Source organism: Stegostoma tigrinum, chromosome 6 (assembly GCF_030684315.1).
Source record: "Stegostoma tigrinum isolate sSteTig4 chromosome 6, sSteTig4.hap1, whole genome shotgun sequence".
In the NCBI taxonomy this organism is placed as follows: Eukaryota; Metazoa; Chordata; class Chondrichthyes; order Orectolobiformes; family Stegostomatidae; genus Stegostoma; species Stegostoma tigrinum.
The window spans coordinates 67,847,784-67,865,979 of record NC_081359.1 but is presented as its reverse complement, the minus strand read 5'-3'; the positions used below and the strand labels follow the sequence as shown (position 1 = coordinate 67,865,979).

Sequence of the window (18,196 nt, the reverse complement as noted above, 5' to 3'; positions counted from 1 at the left end):
TAACATGATGCCCAGGTCTTGTGGTTTGTGCCTCACTATAGTGACAACAGGTGGTTGGTCGACACAGACCACTCAATGAAGCCCATTATGTGTTCAGGTTAAAGGCAACCACAAAGAGTGCAGTACTAACTGATCTAAAAGCTAAATATAACATTTACCTTACAATACTTGCACATGGATATAATTTTTATTATTATTCATTCATACAATGAGGGCATTGCCCACATATTGATTATCCTCATTTGTCCAGAGGGCAGCTAAGAGTCAACGACATTGCTGTAGGCCTGGAGTCACAAGTAGGCCAGACCAGATAAGAATAGCAGTTTCCTTCCCTAAAGGAGATTAGTGAACCAGATGGGATATTCCTGACAATCAGCAATGGTTTCACGATCATCATTAGATTCTTAATTCCAGATTTTTATTGATTCAAATTTTACCATCTGCCATGGCAGGATTCAAACCAGGGTCCCTAAGAATTACCTGGATCTCTAGATTAATAGTCCAGCTGTAATACCACTAGGCCATCATCTACCCTTTACAGTAGACATTTCATCTTTGAAATATATCATCGTTATCTGTGTGCTGTAAATAGATTTCATGTGCTTGTCTGGGATATTGTTAACAATGTGCCATTTCCAACATCATAACAAGAGCCACGCACCTCCTCCACTTTGCCTGATTTTGCTGTTTCCTACCCAATTATAATCATAATTCAGCCAGAGGCTTGACATATTCAGTTTAGCAATAGAAGGGAAGTTTTTTATTGTTGAAACTTGTCATCAGTTGGCAATGCTGTATCTACCTGTGGCTAGTTAAAAAGTCTGCTAGTCAAACAAAGAGGCTCTGCATCCATACCACAATTTTCTTGCCCAATCGCATTGCATTAATATAAGACTTGAGATTTCGAAGCTGGTATAGGTGTTCTTAAATTTCATTTGTAAATATTTCACATCACATTGGTTTCACTTTATTCATGCATGCATACCCATTAATTGTTGAGACTAGCTTACTGAAATGTTAAATGCACTGGCACAGCTCATTGTTGGCAGGCATCAATGTTTACAGGAGCGCTAGAGACATTTTCATTGTTGTGAAAGAAACAATGTTCTATTTTGTTTATTGAATGTTTATCTTAATGCCCAGTGTTGTACTCACCATTCCGTGGGGCATGGTTGAACTTGCTATGTCAGCTGGCCCTCCTTTGTAAGCGTTGTAAAGGACATTGTCCAAGATGGCGATTATGGGGCATAATTTAAAAGTTGTAGTTGAACGTAAAACCCTCCAATGATTCCAGCCAGCCAATCACCTGAATTAGAAACACATTTGACTGTCTGTTTAGACCCTTCACTTTCGTGACTTTTGACTAACTGAATGACCAACTGTTCTCACCGTCTTCCACCAGAGACAGCATATTGTTCCCATTTTACTCCTTCATACCTCTGATCCCACTCCAGAACCTCATACACCACGAAAAAATCCTTGCCATACCTTTCTCTTGCTCATTTCTTCATGATGTCGAATTAAACAAGGAGCAGTACAATGCTTACCTAAAACTGCAAAAAGCCAACAGGCACACATCACATTTAAACAATTGTGAATGAACTGCCAAAGGATTCTTATGTGTCACTGACTTTATCTTGAAATATGTAATTTAAAGAGTTTTAGATGAATGATTATTCATGGCATGGAAATGTATTATGAGTACATACCCACCATAGGGCAAGCATAATAGTTAGCATGATAAACATACTGCTGACTTTATCTCTGAATTGCTTTGGGAAATCAACATTTCTAATCCTACCTCATTAAGTCACTGTTGCCACACATTCTAGTTTCTCCCCCAGCCCCACTGTGAGGTCCATAAAAGCCTCTTACTCTTCCTATCAAACCATGTAACATAGAAACATGGGGACCACAAGCAGGAGTAAGGCATTTGGTCCTTTGGACGTGTTCCACTATTCAATATGATCATGACTGATTGTCCAACTCAGTATCCTGGTCCTGCTTTCTCCCCATAATTTGTTATTCCTTTAACCCTAAGAACTATACCTCGTTTCTTTTTGAAAATCCACTGGAATTACTCCAAAATTGTAACTGGATATATAGTGTACTTTTCTCATTGTTGCAATGAAGTGACCAGCACCAAAATTGACTATCAGATCTGGTTCAAGCATGAATGGGGATGTTAAAGAGTCAGATGTGTTCAGCCAACATGAAATTGTTGAATGTCACTTTGTAATGGAAGAGAAGTTTAGAATTGCATCATTGGATATGGTGGCTGTTAGGTTAGGCATGTTCGATGAAGGCTGACTAGTCACATTCAATATGTAAAAGTAAGTTTGATGTTCTTTGAGCCTCTTGCATTTTGTATTTTATGGCCTGTTTCCTCCGTGTTTAGGAACTCACAACTACATGCTATTCAGTGAACTCATGATTTGTTGTGAAATGATTTTGTATCTTGTGAGTGTGAAAAATGAAATGGAGCTTCTTAGACGATGTGTTGGACTTCTGTATTTCCCAAGTGTATTTAGCAATCTGCATGAGAGGGATGTGATTTGTAAGAGACTGACCCTGGTCTCAGTGGATGTAGTTCTTATAGCATGTGTACAACTGGCTATGTGTTAAATCATTTTATGAAAGAAATCTACTGAGTTGAAATGAATGGCAAAGTTCTCGCTATGGATGTTTGCGTTACCGATGGAGTAGACTCTTTTAATGAGGCTTTTGAAAATGGATTACTTGATGGAGGGATGGTGGAAAGATTGATAGATATCTGTCAGTATGTGTGGACTTTTACTTAATGTAATGGTGTGCCACCATGAAACTTCTGTCAAAAACATCAAGGAATGGTATGGAACATTGGGATTCTGTCACCATAGTAAAATTAGCTTACAAGTGCTGTTTGTTAAGACAATGTAGGAAACCAGAAAGGTTTTCCTTCTGTCGAGTTACCATAAAACTTGCATAAAAGTGTTGTCAAAAATATTGAAGCTCCAAAGTTTAGGTTTAAAACAAGCTGGTTGAAGTGCTGCTTGTTCCAACTCTTCCATAGAGGTCTCAGTGATATTTGGTGACAATGAAGATCCCACAGCAGCATTATTTGTTTGTTTGAAATAGGAACCATGAAATTGAAATTATTTTGAGTCCAGGCACATCAGCAGAAGGTTATAAATTTGATCAAATGAAAATTCAGTTGGATAAGGAAAGCTCTTCTTCTGAATGTTATTTGACAATGAGATAAACTGTTTGGATTGGCACATTGGTGAACTCAAATCATAACTGGCCATTATGTCTTACATCTCTCGCAGTTTGTTGAATCTTGTAAAAAAATGTTCAGAGTTGGTGATGTGGTACAAGGATCAAATCAAGCACATTAAACATTGTAACCATGCTATCCAGAGGTCTGACTGTAAACTTATCTCATCCATCACACGCAAGCAGACAAGACACATGAGGAAGGCTTTAGCAATCCATCATTGCTACACTGTATCCCATGACAAGTATTTTCTTGTCAGTGCCATGTGTTCCTTGCACAAGAGCCACAGTTTTAAACAATTGACTTATCAGCAGCAAGGATATTAACAAGAAGTGTTAAATCCAATGGCCTGACCCATTGGTAGTAAGATTCCGCACACATTCTCATCCTCCTCACAATAAATGATTTTTAATCAACCTGTTCACCCATGTTAAAGGACACTTCTATGACAGATTGGACTTGAATTCGGACTCTTCCACATGTTCCAATCTTTCCTCCAGGAGATGGGCAGAAGATGCTGCCAGAAATATTGAGACCCATGAGATTCTTTTTTTTCCCCAAGGAACTATCTTACAGTCACAACTGCTCTTTTCAGACCATGTTGTACATGGTGTAACTGAATTGATCTTCCTGAATGTTACTATTCTCACAATAACAATTTCCAAACAACTTTTATTTCGACTGGTGTTCGTAAAATCAAGCTGTTTCTCGGTGATATCAAAATGCAGAGAGGAAGTAGGATAGAAATAGATCGTTATGGAGTGGTGAGGAAGATTGATCTTTTAAGTGATCCCTCTGTTTGCATTCCATTCAACCTGTGGAATCAAACTGGAAAAGTTTTGTTTTTGGTTTCAGCTCACTCAGATTAATATTATACAAGTGGGAAAATAGTGCCAAATTAATATAATTTTATGATCTCTGATTTTTAGAAACTTTTATGAAATCCATAATGTTATGGCTAAATTTATAACATACAGTTAACTACACACTAAAAAAAAGTGTTAGGCTTTCCGTGTGAATGTGTGCCCTACAGACTAATCTATTTTTCTCATACTCTTCAATACGTTCTTGTGACAAAGTTATATTATTTACATCATGTAAAATGTCCCATGGGAATAAAACAAAATCAGGAAATGTAAAATGCTACCAAGCTTTGGGACACAGGGGCACAGTGGCTCAGTGATGAACTCTGCTACTTCACAGCAAAAGGGACCTGGGCTTGATTCCACCCTTGGGCGACTAACTGTGTGGAGTTTGCACGTTCTCCTTGAATCTGTGTGGGTTTTATCCAGATGCTCCAGTTTCCTCTCACAGTCCAACGATGTGCAGGTTAGATGGATTAGCCATGTTAAATTGCTTGTGGTGTTCAGGGATGTGCAGGCTGTGTGGTTTAGCCACCAGAAATGCAGGGATAACATGGGTTTGGGTGGGATGCTGTTCGGAGGGTCAGTGTAAACTTGATGGGCAGAATGGCTTCCACACTGTACGGATTCTATGGTTCTATGAAACTGTTCAATCTGCTTTACAGGATTGTACACATTCAAGATCCATGCCAGCAAGTTCCATATTTTAACCAAACCCGCCCTTTTGGAGACAGGGGTTTAAAATCATAGATGAAGCAAGTGAATGGATCTCTTTATACTGACAGCAAAGATGTCTTGGCAGAGAGTTACCAACCAAAGTTGTCGTCCTTTCCTCTTAGCCTGTAATATAAATGGACATAAATGGACAAATGGAGAGGTGGGTGGAGGGTCAAATGTAATTGAAAATGTACACATTTGAAACAGGCTGCTAGTCACGGAGTTACAATTTAACAAACTACTACCAAGGCATTTGTTGCATATTTGTGTGCAATATAATCAGTAAGTTCCCACTATAACCACTTTAATTATAGAACTACAAAACATCATTTTAATAGTTATTACTGCGGTTTAATTCCAGAAAAATCGGTCTTTAATTACATTTATACAAAAAAATGTTGTCCTGAATAACTATTCTACTGTTGTGTGCACTACATTTTAATAATTTGTGTGTTCTTGGTTAAAATCCAATTTTATTTTAAAGAGATTCTGATTGGATGATAGTTATGTTCTTTGTTTTTAATCATCTTGCTGATCTGAAGTGATTAGTGGTAAATGAATGCAGGCAACAAATGCATTTTATTGTAATAGGTTACATTTGAGGATAATTTCAATACCAAAACAAAAATATAGTGTATGGAGTTTGTTTTTAACTTGGGGGTGAGGCATGTGTTGAGACTAAGCAAAGGGAACTTGCATATGTCTCCAAAGTCAAGTCCCATTGAATTTCTCCTCTCTGAGGTATGCATCCACCCACTTTCCTCTCTTCAGCCTTCAATAACTGATCACCAACCTTTAGCTTCATTTCTAACTCCTTCAAAACGGACATCACCATATTCTCCTCAAGAAGGCTGAACAGTTCTACCCTGCCCAGTTTTCACTCCATCTTAAACTTTCACCCCTCCTTTCAACATCCTCAAAAATGTTAAAGTCGCAAAATTGCATTCCCCATGATTCAAATCTTGCAATCTGACAATTTCATGAATGCAAGTGAGCAGCGAGCAGTTTTACCCATGGGCATTTTCTATGATGTTCGCCTATTAATTTTAACAGCTTGATGATAAATTGTGAGCAGTGTACTAATTTTCAGCTATGCGGAGCAGCATACAAAGTCTTTAAGTAGCACATTCCTAAAACTGGCAGAAGAGTGATATGGCAAAGAAACTAATAATGCATTCTAGAATTTTAACTGTGGTTCACTGTCCTTCCTTAGCACTTTCTATCTCTCTGATGTCTCTTGATACCCTGATTTGTTCTATTCTCCTCCAAATTGTCTCCTCAGTGGTCCACCTGCTCATTTGTACCTGTCCCAAATATAATGTGTTTTTTTAAAATCCTCTTCCCTACTTTCGATAACAAGAATCTAGTGCAATTGTTATCAACAAATCTCAAAGCTTTAACCCTCATTGCCTTGCCTGAATCACAGAATTGTAAAGGTGCAGAAGGAGGCTATTTGGACCATCATGTCTGTGCAGGTTGTCTGACCATTTTGAATTGCTGCCTTTTCCCCATAACCCTCCACGTGCTAAGATCTTCTGCGTTCATCACTTTGAGTCTTATCTTGTATTCTCTGAATTAATCTCTGTGCTTTCAGTCTCAATGAATTTTAACTAATTTGGATTTTTTGAATGGAAATCAGGATATTGAAATTGGAATGAATTGTGCCTATCTCGGGTAAAAAAAAAAGCCAATTTAATGGTGTGATGGCCAATCTACACTGACATTGCTCCCATTGCAAATTCATGAAGCCCTCTGTAAAGCGAATAATCCACCAATGTGAAGGCATCATTGGGTGTGCTGCCTTATCTCCAAATTGCACAAGAGTCCTGTGAGTGTTACCACTTTGAGATCCTTGCTCTTTATGTTCCAGTTGAACATCCTTCAGTGCCTCCTGACATTGACTGACATTTGGTGCTTGCAGTCTGCCATATGTGTATTAATTTGGATGGGTCCTCAAAATGGACAAGGGTTGCTCTAGCAGTCAGTGTGCTGTGCTTGGTAGCTGTCTGATAGTGTCTGATAGAAACCACATTTTGTGATGATATGCTGATGGTACAAGGCTAGGAAGAAGAATAAGTTGTGAAGAGATCACAAGGCATCTGCAAAGGGCTACAGAAAGGTGAAATGAGTCATGAATCCTTTGCCAATGAAGTATAAGTGTAGGGGTATGTCAACTTCTCCACTTTGGCAGGAAGAAAGAAAGAGCAGTGGATTATTTAAGTGGAGAGAGTTTGGAGAGCTGTGAATTATAAAAGGAACTAGGTGTCCTGGCACATGAAGCACAAGGTTAGTATGCAGGTTCAGCAAGTGATTTGGAAGGCAAATAAGTTTTATTACGCATCTGTGGAATATGGATTTCACTGGCTAGGCCAGTATTTATTGCCTATCCTTACTTAGGGTGGCATGGTGACTCAGTAGTTAGCACTGCTGCCTCATAGCACCAGGGACCCAGGTTCGATTCTCGCCTCAGATGACTGTCTGCATGGAGTTTATACATTCTCCCCTTGTCTGTGTGGGTTTCTGCCAAGTATTCTAGTTTCTTCCCACAGTCCAAAGAAGTGCAAGTTAGGTGGATTGGCCCTGCTAAATTGCACACAGTGTTCAGGAATGTGTAGGTTACAGAGGATGGGTCTGGCTGAGATGATCTTTGGAGAGTCAGTGTGGACCTGCTGGGCTGAAGGGTCTTGTTTCCACACTGTAGGAATTCTATGAATTACCCAGAAGGCAGCTATGAGTCGCCAACATTACAATGGGTCTCTAGTCACGTGTAGGTCAAACCAGATAAGGAAAACTGATTTCCTTTCTTTAAGTGAACACGATAGGTTTTTGCAATAATCAACATGGTCACCATTAGGCAATTCTGTGCAGGAAGAACTCAAAGATTTAGCTGCATCTGCGGAGATGGATACAGGGTTTGCATTTTGAAAACCAGTTTCAGAAATGATTACAGAAAAGCTATTTGGAGAAGGAAATCTGCTGTCCTACGTGGGATTCCCGACCAAAAGCAATCTGGTTGACTCTTAACTGCCTTCTGGAATGGCCGAGCAAGCCACTCAATTGTATCAAACCACTACAGAGAAGGCAGCAGATAGATTGCAGTTGTTCAAGAAAATGACTCACCACTGCCTTCTGAAAGACAATTTGGGATGGACAATAAATGGTATCCTTGCTGGCAATAACCTGCATTTTTTCCCCTTGTGCCTCGTGGTATTTTCCACCTCTACTGCTGTATGGCAGTGAGTAAGTATTGTTTGACATAGTTCTGTGCCTCCAATCCTCCTTTCTGTTTCCTTTATTTTGGGCCTATCCAGTTATTAGTAGTATTGGATACACTCCTGTGGAATATCTGTAGAAGAGACACTGTTCTAAAGTAACAAGAAGGTTTTCTGCACAATAGCAAAGGGTATAACTACATTTAATCAGGCTGAATAACTTGGACCTCGGAAGCTGGTATAGAAACATCTGCTCCCTCCAAAAGCTAGGTACAATTCCTTCTCAGTAGCCAGACTGTAGAATTGGTGAAGCCAATACTAACATGAACATTAACTCCTTAAGAAATACTGGCTGATAATAACAGTACTTCCATGTCATGAAATAAAATAAAAGCTGTTTCAGTAACCATACCATGCTGCAGTATCTTATTCAATTCGTCTGCCCGACCCCTCCCTTTTAAAGGATGTCACTGTTTTATTCAATCATTCTTTTGGCCCCAATGCTTCGTTCTGTCAACCTATTTTACCTTCTTGCTCTGAAGCCCTGTTTCACATCACAACATATCTTTCCAACATAGAAAACATGGGTTAAATTCCAATTATTGTTTCACTTGATTTGGGTTTGCTTCAGGTTAAAGCTGGGTGTCTAAAATGAAAAATGGCCCACATTCCAGAACTTACTTTGATCAGTCGCAAAGAAAGACAAAGACCAAAACATTGTGAAAAACAATTATGAAGCTTACACAAAATGAGCTTTTTTGCTGCCCCTTTTAGGAAAAATAACTCTGTTATCACAATGCAGAGCACAAAAACATTGTCACAGTTTCCATAAGGTTGATTGTGCACATTCCTGAACATCCTGAACTCAAAGTCATCAGAGCAGCAAAGTGTTGACGGAATTTGCAGTGTTGCATTCAAACCACTAATGTTTTCTAGCAAGGCTCATATTAAACCCAGATTTTCAACCCATACTTTCTCATCTGGCTTTAGTTTGAATTCCTTTTGTTTTAACAGTGGAAACAAACCTTCACTGATGACGAGAGGAAAATACCAAGCTAACAGTTTCAGTTGATGAAAACAATTGGAGTTCAGGCTCTGTGTGGTTAGGTTCAATCTGAAGGAGAATTCCTGCCATTGTATAATTACAGGGATCTGATGTGTAGTTTGTAAATTGTATCCATTTGCTGAACTCTTGTCAATTACTCGTGTACTGTTTCCTTGCACATTCAGCGTCAGCTGCAGTATAATAAATACTGAAACAGATTGAGCCTGTGTAAAATATTTTGCAATTGCAACTCATCGGTTTTGTAAATAAAGGAGTGATGTGGGGGCAAGATAATCGTCTCACCATTATATACAGAATTAACAGGAGCTGCAGTATAGAAGCCATTTGTCTCATCATGCCTGTGCTGATACTAGCTGTTTAACCTGTAGCTGGCTGCTTGAATTTCAGTTCCTGCCCTTGGCCCATGTCATTTTTGCACCCTTGCATTTCAAATACTTACACAATTCATTTTTAAAAATTATATCATGACCTATGCCACTGGATGTTTTCAACTATAAGCAAACGTAACATAAATGGGCAACACATTGTAAAGATGTCGCTGTGGTAATTCCACAAATAAATCAAAGCATCTAGTGTGATAGAATTTCAGCTACTTCTGCACAGTGGCCTTCACCTGATTTGTCTGGTATGAAGTGCTTCCTGTCATGCTATGCAAAACCATGATTTTGTTTTCCCTCAAATAACCAACTTAACTCCTTCCAGTGTCCACAGGCCCCGAATGTATTTATGCTTGAAACCTAAGCCAAACTTCTGAGTAACAATTGATGACATGAACCTGATGAATCAGTACCTAAAAGGCATCATTAAAAGCTAACAGCCTTGACTGCTAGCATTTGTGTCTAATGTAACGTCATTAATTCCAGGAAGTGTTAAAATTTTGAAGATTAATCAGTCACTGTTATACTTGGTGCTTTTTTTTTGCATTGTTCTTCAATAATTAAACAGCTAACTAATTTGTACAAGTTGTGACTACTAACAGAGAGCAATCACCTCACAGCAATTTATCGGCAAGAAGACACAATCAATGTCGTGAATAATGGATTTGTACAAAGTCCACGATTTCCTCTCAACTATCCAAGGAGTATTTTGTTGACGTGGAGGTTGCTGTCTCCTGAACACACAAGGATACAGCTGGTGTTCGATACACGTTTTGGACTGGAGGAACCGGAAAATGATATTTGCAGGTAAGCAGAGTAAATGGGTAAGTTATGAGACATTCGTTGCTTAAACTGACCATTTGTGTTGTGGTTCATCTTGGAACAGTAACCTAGAATGACCCTTGCTAGTCATATGAAAGATGCTGGTTTATGGGTCAAATTGACTTGAGGTCAGTATGCACATGAATGGTACAGCTGTAAACGCATTTACAGTATCAAATGACCGCAGATGGTGCAGGGCTTCAAATGAGGATAGACTCCAAAATGGATGGCATAAGATGATTAGCATTGCACATTTTGCAGCAGTCGATAGCAAATGGATTTTCAACTTGAAAGTTAAAACTGACAGAGTGCAGAAGTACAGCACTCCAGTCCTAGAAACATTTGTACCCTGAATTGGAATTAATTTCCATTCCTATCAAGAACCCACCCCATTCATTGTGTTTCAACCAAATTGTGCAGAGACAAAGATGCTGCTTCCTGCCTCCCGTACTGGCCGTGATTTGTTCCAAAGCTAAATTTTAATTACTGCTATACATAACGTAAACCTGACCAAATAATTGGCTGAACTTCAATCAACTTGTCTCACAATTCAATGAACAAACTTTAAATAAATAAAACAAGGCTAGATAGGAATGGCACGTTCATGTCATACACTACAGTCACAACAGGTGCTTATGGAGCGCACTACAATCGCAGACAACCACATCTGCGGTAGGTGTCTGCACCTCAAGAAAGTTCACCTCAAGAGTTGGTGAGTTGCAGTCCAAAATATAAACATCAGAGAAAGGGAGAAGGACCTGGACTTTTTAATGCAGGTGTTAATCACACGCTTTACATTAAAAAATTGAATAATGGTCAGGAGGGTGTGACTGAGAGTCAGTCAATTATGGGACCCAGTTGTAGCATAGTTGTAGTTAGAGGAACATTAAATTATGTTCTAATGCAATAGATACAGTGTTCTTGTTGCCATATGGAAGAAGACAAAGTTGGCAGGACAGTTAAGCCAAAACATAAATAGAACAAGGAGAAGATTCTGCTGAGGGATCGTAAGGTGCTATGGTCTACAGTAATCTCATAATCTCTGTGGTCAACAGAATCTCAAAAGTAATGATCTTAGATCAGTCCCTGAGCCACACACAATCTGATATATGATCAAACCAATCAGAGAGTGGTTTAGGAGAGAGAAGTTTTGACTCATGAGTCATAGGAACCAGTACTGGGAAAATTGTAGTTGTTCCATTGATAAGGGCTTGTTGCTAGGACAAAATCCAGGAACCCACATCCACTTGCCCAGGTGGACAAGAAAATAGCTCACCACCACCTTCTCCAGACCAGATTATGGTTGAACAATAAATGCTAGCCTAGCCAATGACACCCAAATTCCATGAATGATTTCTTAATGGTAGTCACCAGTTGGGGTGTTGCAAGAGTCAAGCCTGGAGATTCAGTCTACGTTAGAAGGTTAGTTGTGAAAACACAAGTCAGCAAAAACATGTAGACATTTTAAACAAATGAACCATAAGGTGAAATGTATTGTGCAGCAAGAATATAGAAACAGATATATGTTTTAAACAGTGAGAAACTTTAAACGTCGGTATTCAGATGGATTTGGGTGTCCTTGTGCATGAAAGAGAGCAAGTTGCCATGTAGGAATAACATGCAATGAGGAGGACAAATGGTTTGCTGACCTTTATTGCAAGGTGATGGAAAATCAAGAGAAAGGAATTTTATCAGACTTTGATGAGACCACACCTGGAATACTGCATCAGAAAGATATACTTGGAGGGGGTGAACCAAAAATTTTTGGATTGATTCCTGTGATGAAGGGATGTCCTATGAGGAGAGATTAAGTTTAATGAGCCCATGTGCTTTGAATATTAGAAGAAAGAAAGATGACTGTGTTGAAACATAAAAGGTTGACAGAGTAAGTGTTTTAGAGATTATTTACCCAGCTAGGGAATCTAGAATACAGGGATAAAATATCAGGATAAACATTGAACATTGAAATGGACAGATTTTGATCTCTTGTAGAATTAAGGGTCGTGGAGAATGAGTAGGAAAATGGAGTTAATGCTGAAGATCAGGCAAGATGGTACCAAATGGTGGAGCAGTTTGGAATGGCCATTTGACCTGGTCCTGCTCCTATTTCTTGGTCTTTGTGTTGTTATGATGCTGAAAGACGGACCATTTAATGTTTGGCCCTTCTGAGAGCTGGGCAGCACATGAGGAACCCAGAAAGGTTTCTAAAATTATGAAGGCATTGATAAGGTGAAAAGCCAAGGTCTTTTCCCTAGGGTAGGGGAGTCCAAAACTAGACAGCATAGCTTTAAGGTAAGAGGGGAAAGATTTAAAAGGGATCTGAAAGGCCACAGAAGGTAGTGCTTATAGGGAACAAGCTGCCAAAAGAAGTGGTAGAGGTAAGCACAATTAAAACATTTAAAAGACATTCGGACAAGTATGTGAGTAAGAGAGGTTTAATAGTATATGGGCCAAACGCAGATAGATGGGACCACTTTAGTTAGGGAAACCTGGTCAGCATGGACGAGTTGGGTCAAAGGGTCTGTTTCCATGTTGTATGACTATTATTGTGTGTGTTTTTTAAAATTTGTATCTGATTTACAGGTTTCCTGGTCAATTAGCGTGAGTGGGCATGACACCACCGCATGCGAACTCGTTTTAGCTGAATTACAGAAAGGGAATAGATTATAGCTAAAAGATTGTGTGGGTGACACAGAAAAAAAGAAACTGTATTAGTGAATTCCCAAAACAAGAAGACTGCATCACAGTTCAGAGATGTCTCCCTGGACCAGAAAATGCAGCGGTTAAGAGCTGACAAAGAGATGCTCTTTCCCACCAATGAGAAACAAAAGCCTAGATCAGGCAGCAAGAAAGGAAAGCATGGTTAGAGGTCAGTAATGAGGCTGGCAGCTCTCTTGGATACAGTATAGGCACAATTTAATGACCAAATTTGAATGGGACTGATGAGTTCAATAGCACATGCCACAACCTGCTTAATATTTCAGGTTGATTACTCTAAAAAGGTGGTGTCAATCTGAGGTTGAAGCCACAGCACAGGACTGTATTTATGCCAGCTGCAAAGGCAGCTTATTATAGACAGAGCTAAGCAATTTCACAACCAACGGGTCAGACCAAAGTCACCCAGTCTCGAATGTTAGTGGGCATTTAAACAGAGGAAGAGAAAGTTTATTGACCATCTCCACCCTTGATAATTGCAGAGCTTAGCAGATGACTGAAAAATACAAGATTGAAACATTTTCCTCCACCTTCAGCAAGAAGGATGGCTTATTTTGGATGGATGGCTTATTTTTTGCCTCCTTTTGAGATGTCACAATCAGAGTTAGCAATCTTCAGTAAATCTGATTCACTCCACATGATACATAGAGTGCACTGATTGGAATCAACAAAGACAATGGGTCCCCACACAAGACAGTAATAGTCGATGACTAGTGCTCCAGAAATACCTGTGAGCCTTCCCATCTACGACATTGGCATCTCTCTGTAAGAAGAGAAATTGCCCAGCTATGTCCTGTTCACAAAAAAAAACAGGAAACATCCAATGTAGCTGACTGCTGTCAATCAACAGCAAAAAGATGAAAAAGGGTCAGCAAAAGTATTGGCAAATGGCACTTAAACAGCAATAATCTACTGTCAGATACTTGGGATTCTATAAAGACCACTTGATCTAGATGTTTCTAATCAACATGTTTGGACATTTCATGGCACACCTCCAGCACAGTGGGACTTGAACCTGGACCTACTGCCTCAGAGGTAGGAACACTACCATTGCAGCCCTGGCTTACATATGTAGAAACAAGTTGAAATCCAGAGGGAAATAAAATTGATTTCCTTCATTTGAAAGAAAGCAACTGACTGAGTATGGCGTTGAGTAGCCATAGTAAAATTGAAACTGGAGGAGTTGGAGGAACCTCTCCACCAATTAGAGTCAGACCTAATGCAAAGGAAGATGGTTGTTGTTGTTGAAAAATGTACAACTCAACCCACGTCATCTCTGCAGGAGTTCCTCAGGATAGTGCCGATAGCCCAAATATCTTTTGTTGTTTCATCAATGACTTCGCTCTATTATAAGATTAAATGCAGGGATATTCACTGATTATGTAATGCTCACTTATATTCACTACTCCATTGATAGTGAAACCATTCATGCCGATATGCAGCCAATGACACATTAGCTATAAGGGAGGGCATGGTTGACATCTTCAATCTCTTGTGCTAACATTGAAATTGGTGAGACTATGCTTATGGTGATGGGTTTCCATTTCAGGAAGTTTCTTTTTTGACATCGATATCAACAAGTAATTTACAATAGGAGGATTCATATCTGCTTTAAAAGGTTTGTTGGAAAGAAAGAAGACATGACAATTAGACATGGAGAACGTGCAGGCTTGAGCAAGTAACATTCACACCACACAAGTGCCAGGCAATGGCCATCTCGAACAAGAGAGTCCAGTAACCTCATCTTGACATTTAATGGCATTACCTTCACTGAATCTTCCTCTATCCTCATTCCAAAGTTTTTTAGTGACAGAAACGTAACAACATCAGCCATGAAAAACTGGTGGCTGTAAAAGCAGATGGGAGGCAAGGATTTTTGTGGTGAATTGTGTGCTGATTCCCAAAGCTGCTCTTGTATTTCCAAGACTCATGTTAGGAACATGACCCATACTGCCCTCTTGCCTCAATCAATGCAACTCTAACTTGAATTTCAACATGATTGAGCAATTTGCTTCAATGGTACCTTATCCATCACTTCGAGTGTTCTCTACCCTGATCACCACATATACTGGCTGCCTTGTACAAGATGTACTATAGCCTTTTACCAAGGCTTTTTTTTAACATCACCTTCTAAACCTCTGCAATGTCTTTAGTAGAAGAGCCAAGGCAAATGGCAGAAGGGAACAGTACGATCTGAAAGGCACTTTCAAGCCACACACCATCCTGACTTAGAATTGTAATAATGTTCCTTCACTATCACTAGGTAAAAACTCTGGAACTCCCTTCTTTACAGCACATTGTTGGACCTATATCACATGGACTACAATGGTTCAAAGAGGTGGCTCATCAACGCCTTCTCGAGGGCATTTAAGTTTGGGAAAACATATTGTCCAAGCTAACAATGTGTATATTACATGAAAGAAAAGATATTGAAGGACACTTCCACAGCTGCCCACCATCTGAAACTTCTTCCAACATGCCAATTCTTGTTGTATTTGAATTTAGTCACGTGATTGTGGTGGTTATCTTCTTGAATCTCATTGCTTGGGCTCACCACAAGCTTCTTTAGGAAATTTTAAGTGGGTGACCTTTTTCTCTCTGCCATTGTTTGTGTCTATCCTGATATCTGGAGAGCTCAGAGGGTGGACTAGCACTGAATAAGTAAATCTTTGCAGATCCCTAGAAATCTTGCACAACATTTTCTTGTGACTATACAGCAGCTACATCATGGAATGGACGACCTCATGGCTCACAGGGCTTCTTGGGTGATCTGGACAGCCTTGAATAACATGCGTGCAGTTGATCAGCATCTGTGGGAATTCAATCAGACCCACAGACCTCTGTGCCCACTGATTCTGACTGACCTCTTCATTGGCAAAACGTACATTTGTCCAGTGATATTTTCCAAGTTTGGCATTGGTGATCGGGTGAAGTATTTGTCGACAATTGACAACAATATTCAGCAAATATCACTCTCAGATCCCTGGAATGAACAGGAGCCAAAAGGAATGCAGCATGGTGGCTCAGTGGTTAGCTTTGCTACCTCACAGTGCCAGTGACCCCAACTGGATTCCATGCTTGGGCAATTGTCTGTATGGAGTTTGCACATTCTCCCCGTGTCTGCTTGGGTTTCCTCTGGGTGCATTGGTTTCCTTCCACAGTCCAAACGTGTGCAGGCTAGGTGGATTAGACATGGGAAATGCACAGATGGTGGGGGGGCGGGGTCTGAATGGGATTCTCTTCGGACGGTAAATGAGGACTCGATAGGCCAAATGGCCTGCTTCCACACTGTAGTGATTCGACGATTCGAGCTTGAGGACAGTGGCCATTTTGATAGTCAGTGAAAATTCACAGCCACCAGACACACTTGGCAGCAGGCTGCAAATATCTGTGATCTCCTAACAATTCTCTGAGTCTCTCGAGGTACTGGTATTCATCATCATGAGAAAGCTGATCTTAAGGCTACACTTGTTTTGTCATGTGACAGGTGTGGTTTTCTGCGAGCTGCTCTCTGTGCTTTTCACTAGTTTCCTACGAAGCAGTGGGTGGACAAAGGGAAGGCTAGTGCTGTACCTGATGCTGGTGCTGCTGCCCTAGTTCCCCAACTGTTGCTGCTCTTGTCACAGCTCATCTTGGCCCTTCTATCTGAGCTCCAAGGTAAAACAGCTTAAGCAGCACCCATGGTGAACTGCTACATGAGAAATGAAAAGCAGGGATCAGACATCCAATCCTCCCGTCTTGAGAAAGTTACCTCTGAAGTAATGCAAATGACTTCCAAAGTTGCGGAAGCACACTCCGTGGATATGTGTCATCAACAAAAGTCTGTCACTTATACAAAGAAGCAGACAACAGCTTTCAGCTCTGATGGGATCTGTTTTTCCTCTTATTTCTTCAGTTTTCTCAGTTGCTACTGTACTGTCCCCTCCGCTCCACTGGAGAGTGCTGGGAAACACCAGATAATCCTTACGGTCTCAGTTAAAGCGAAGATGCTCCGTACTTAAAATAGCTGCTGAGTTATCAACATGTCGTACTTAAACTCACAACCTACCTCTTCTGGTCCTTCACAGGCAGCCAGTCACAGCTCTGTTAAATTTTTCTGCACCCAAGAGCGCTTATTATTCGAGGTAAAAATTCCCTCTATGGGACAGCAACCTCAGCTCAGCATCAAACTCTATTTCTCAGCACGTGCGCCTTCACAAATATGTTCAGAAACTACAACTTGAATTGTTCAGAATGAAGACTACTGGCTTTTTCATTATCATTGTATTGTGTATAGTTGGCTTCAAATTATATTATTGCACCAAATATTTGAAGATATCTAACTCTTTATGAAAAGTGCTTCATTAAATGGCCAATAAATGTATCTAGAATTACTGGTGTAACTATCAGACCATTAGGATGTTGAAAAGTGCATAAACTCAACTTTGAAGATTTCTACATGCATGGGTTTAACTTTACTTTTCCAACAGTGATGACGACAGAGTTGGGAATCAGACCTCGTTACTCTTTTAAAAACATCGGATTAATTAAAGAAAACTTAAATTTTCTTGAAACGGCCATAAGTTTTTGTGAGAATCAATTGTTAGTGACTGTGAGATGAAGAATAATGGAAGCCAATTAACAATGGGGTAGAAATTATTATCACACATTTTTGAACACATAATACTGTTCTTTCACTCTCATCTTTCCATTAGTTTAATGGATACATTAAACTGATATAACTTCCACTGTGGCAGCACAAATAAATTTTATGCAGTTGCATTAAAAATTAGTATGATGACACCATTCTCTGTTCTGATCAAAGCAAAATGATCTTGCAATACTTTAAAATGGTTCACATTCATTTGAACAGGCCAGCATTTTTATTTTCTCTTCTTATACGTTGTGAACCTAATGATAAACTTCTAGTATATATCAAGCAGCTAAATATTTCAACTGCAAGTGACTGAATATGCATACATTGTACATCTAAAACAGGTGTAGTCAATATAATTCATCGAAAGGGGAATAATTGACTAAATTACCTGTGAAGTGCAATTTTGAACAGCTGTAAATGTGAAACAGATTATCCAAATTTTCCTTTCTGCTTTTTTTGTATCAGCTCTCATTAAGTAGATACTCCAAATTCAAGAGCACTCAGCAAGGGAAGGCTATTCACAACCATCTTT

At 39.6% G+C, this 18,196-nt stretch overlaps 1 protein-coding gene across 2 annotated transcripts in view; it reads left to right on the top strand.

Moving 5' to 3' along the window:
• The window catches only part of pdgfd (platelet derived growth factor d), a 165,724-nt gene that overhangs the window by 83,207 nt on the left and 64,321 nt on the right, over positions 1-18,196 (top strand). Inside the window, exon 2 of one of the 2 annotated variants that reach the window (XM_048533534.2) lies at positions 10,112-10,298. In XM_048533534.2, the coding sequence (XP_048389491.1) occupies positions 10,112-10,298 (187 nt within the window). Of the gene's footprint in view, positions 1-10,093; positions 10,299-18,196 lie in introns of both variants that reach the window. The other variant, XM_048533533.2, reaches the window with a different exon arrangement.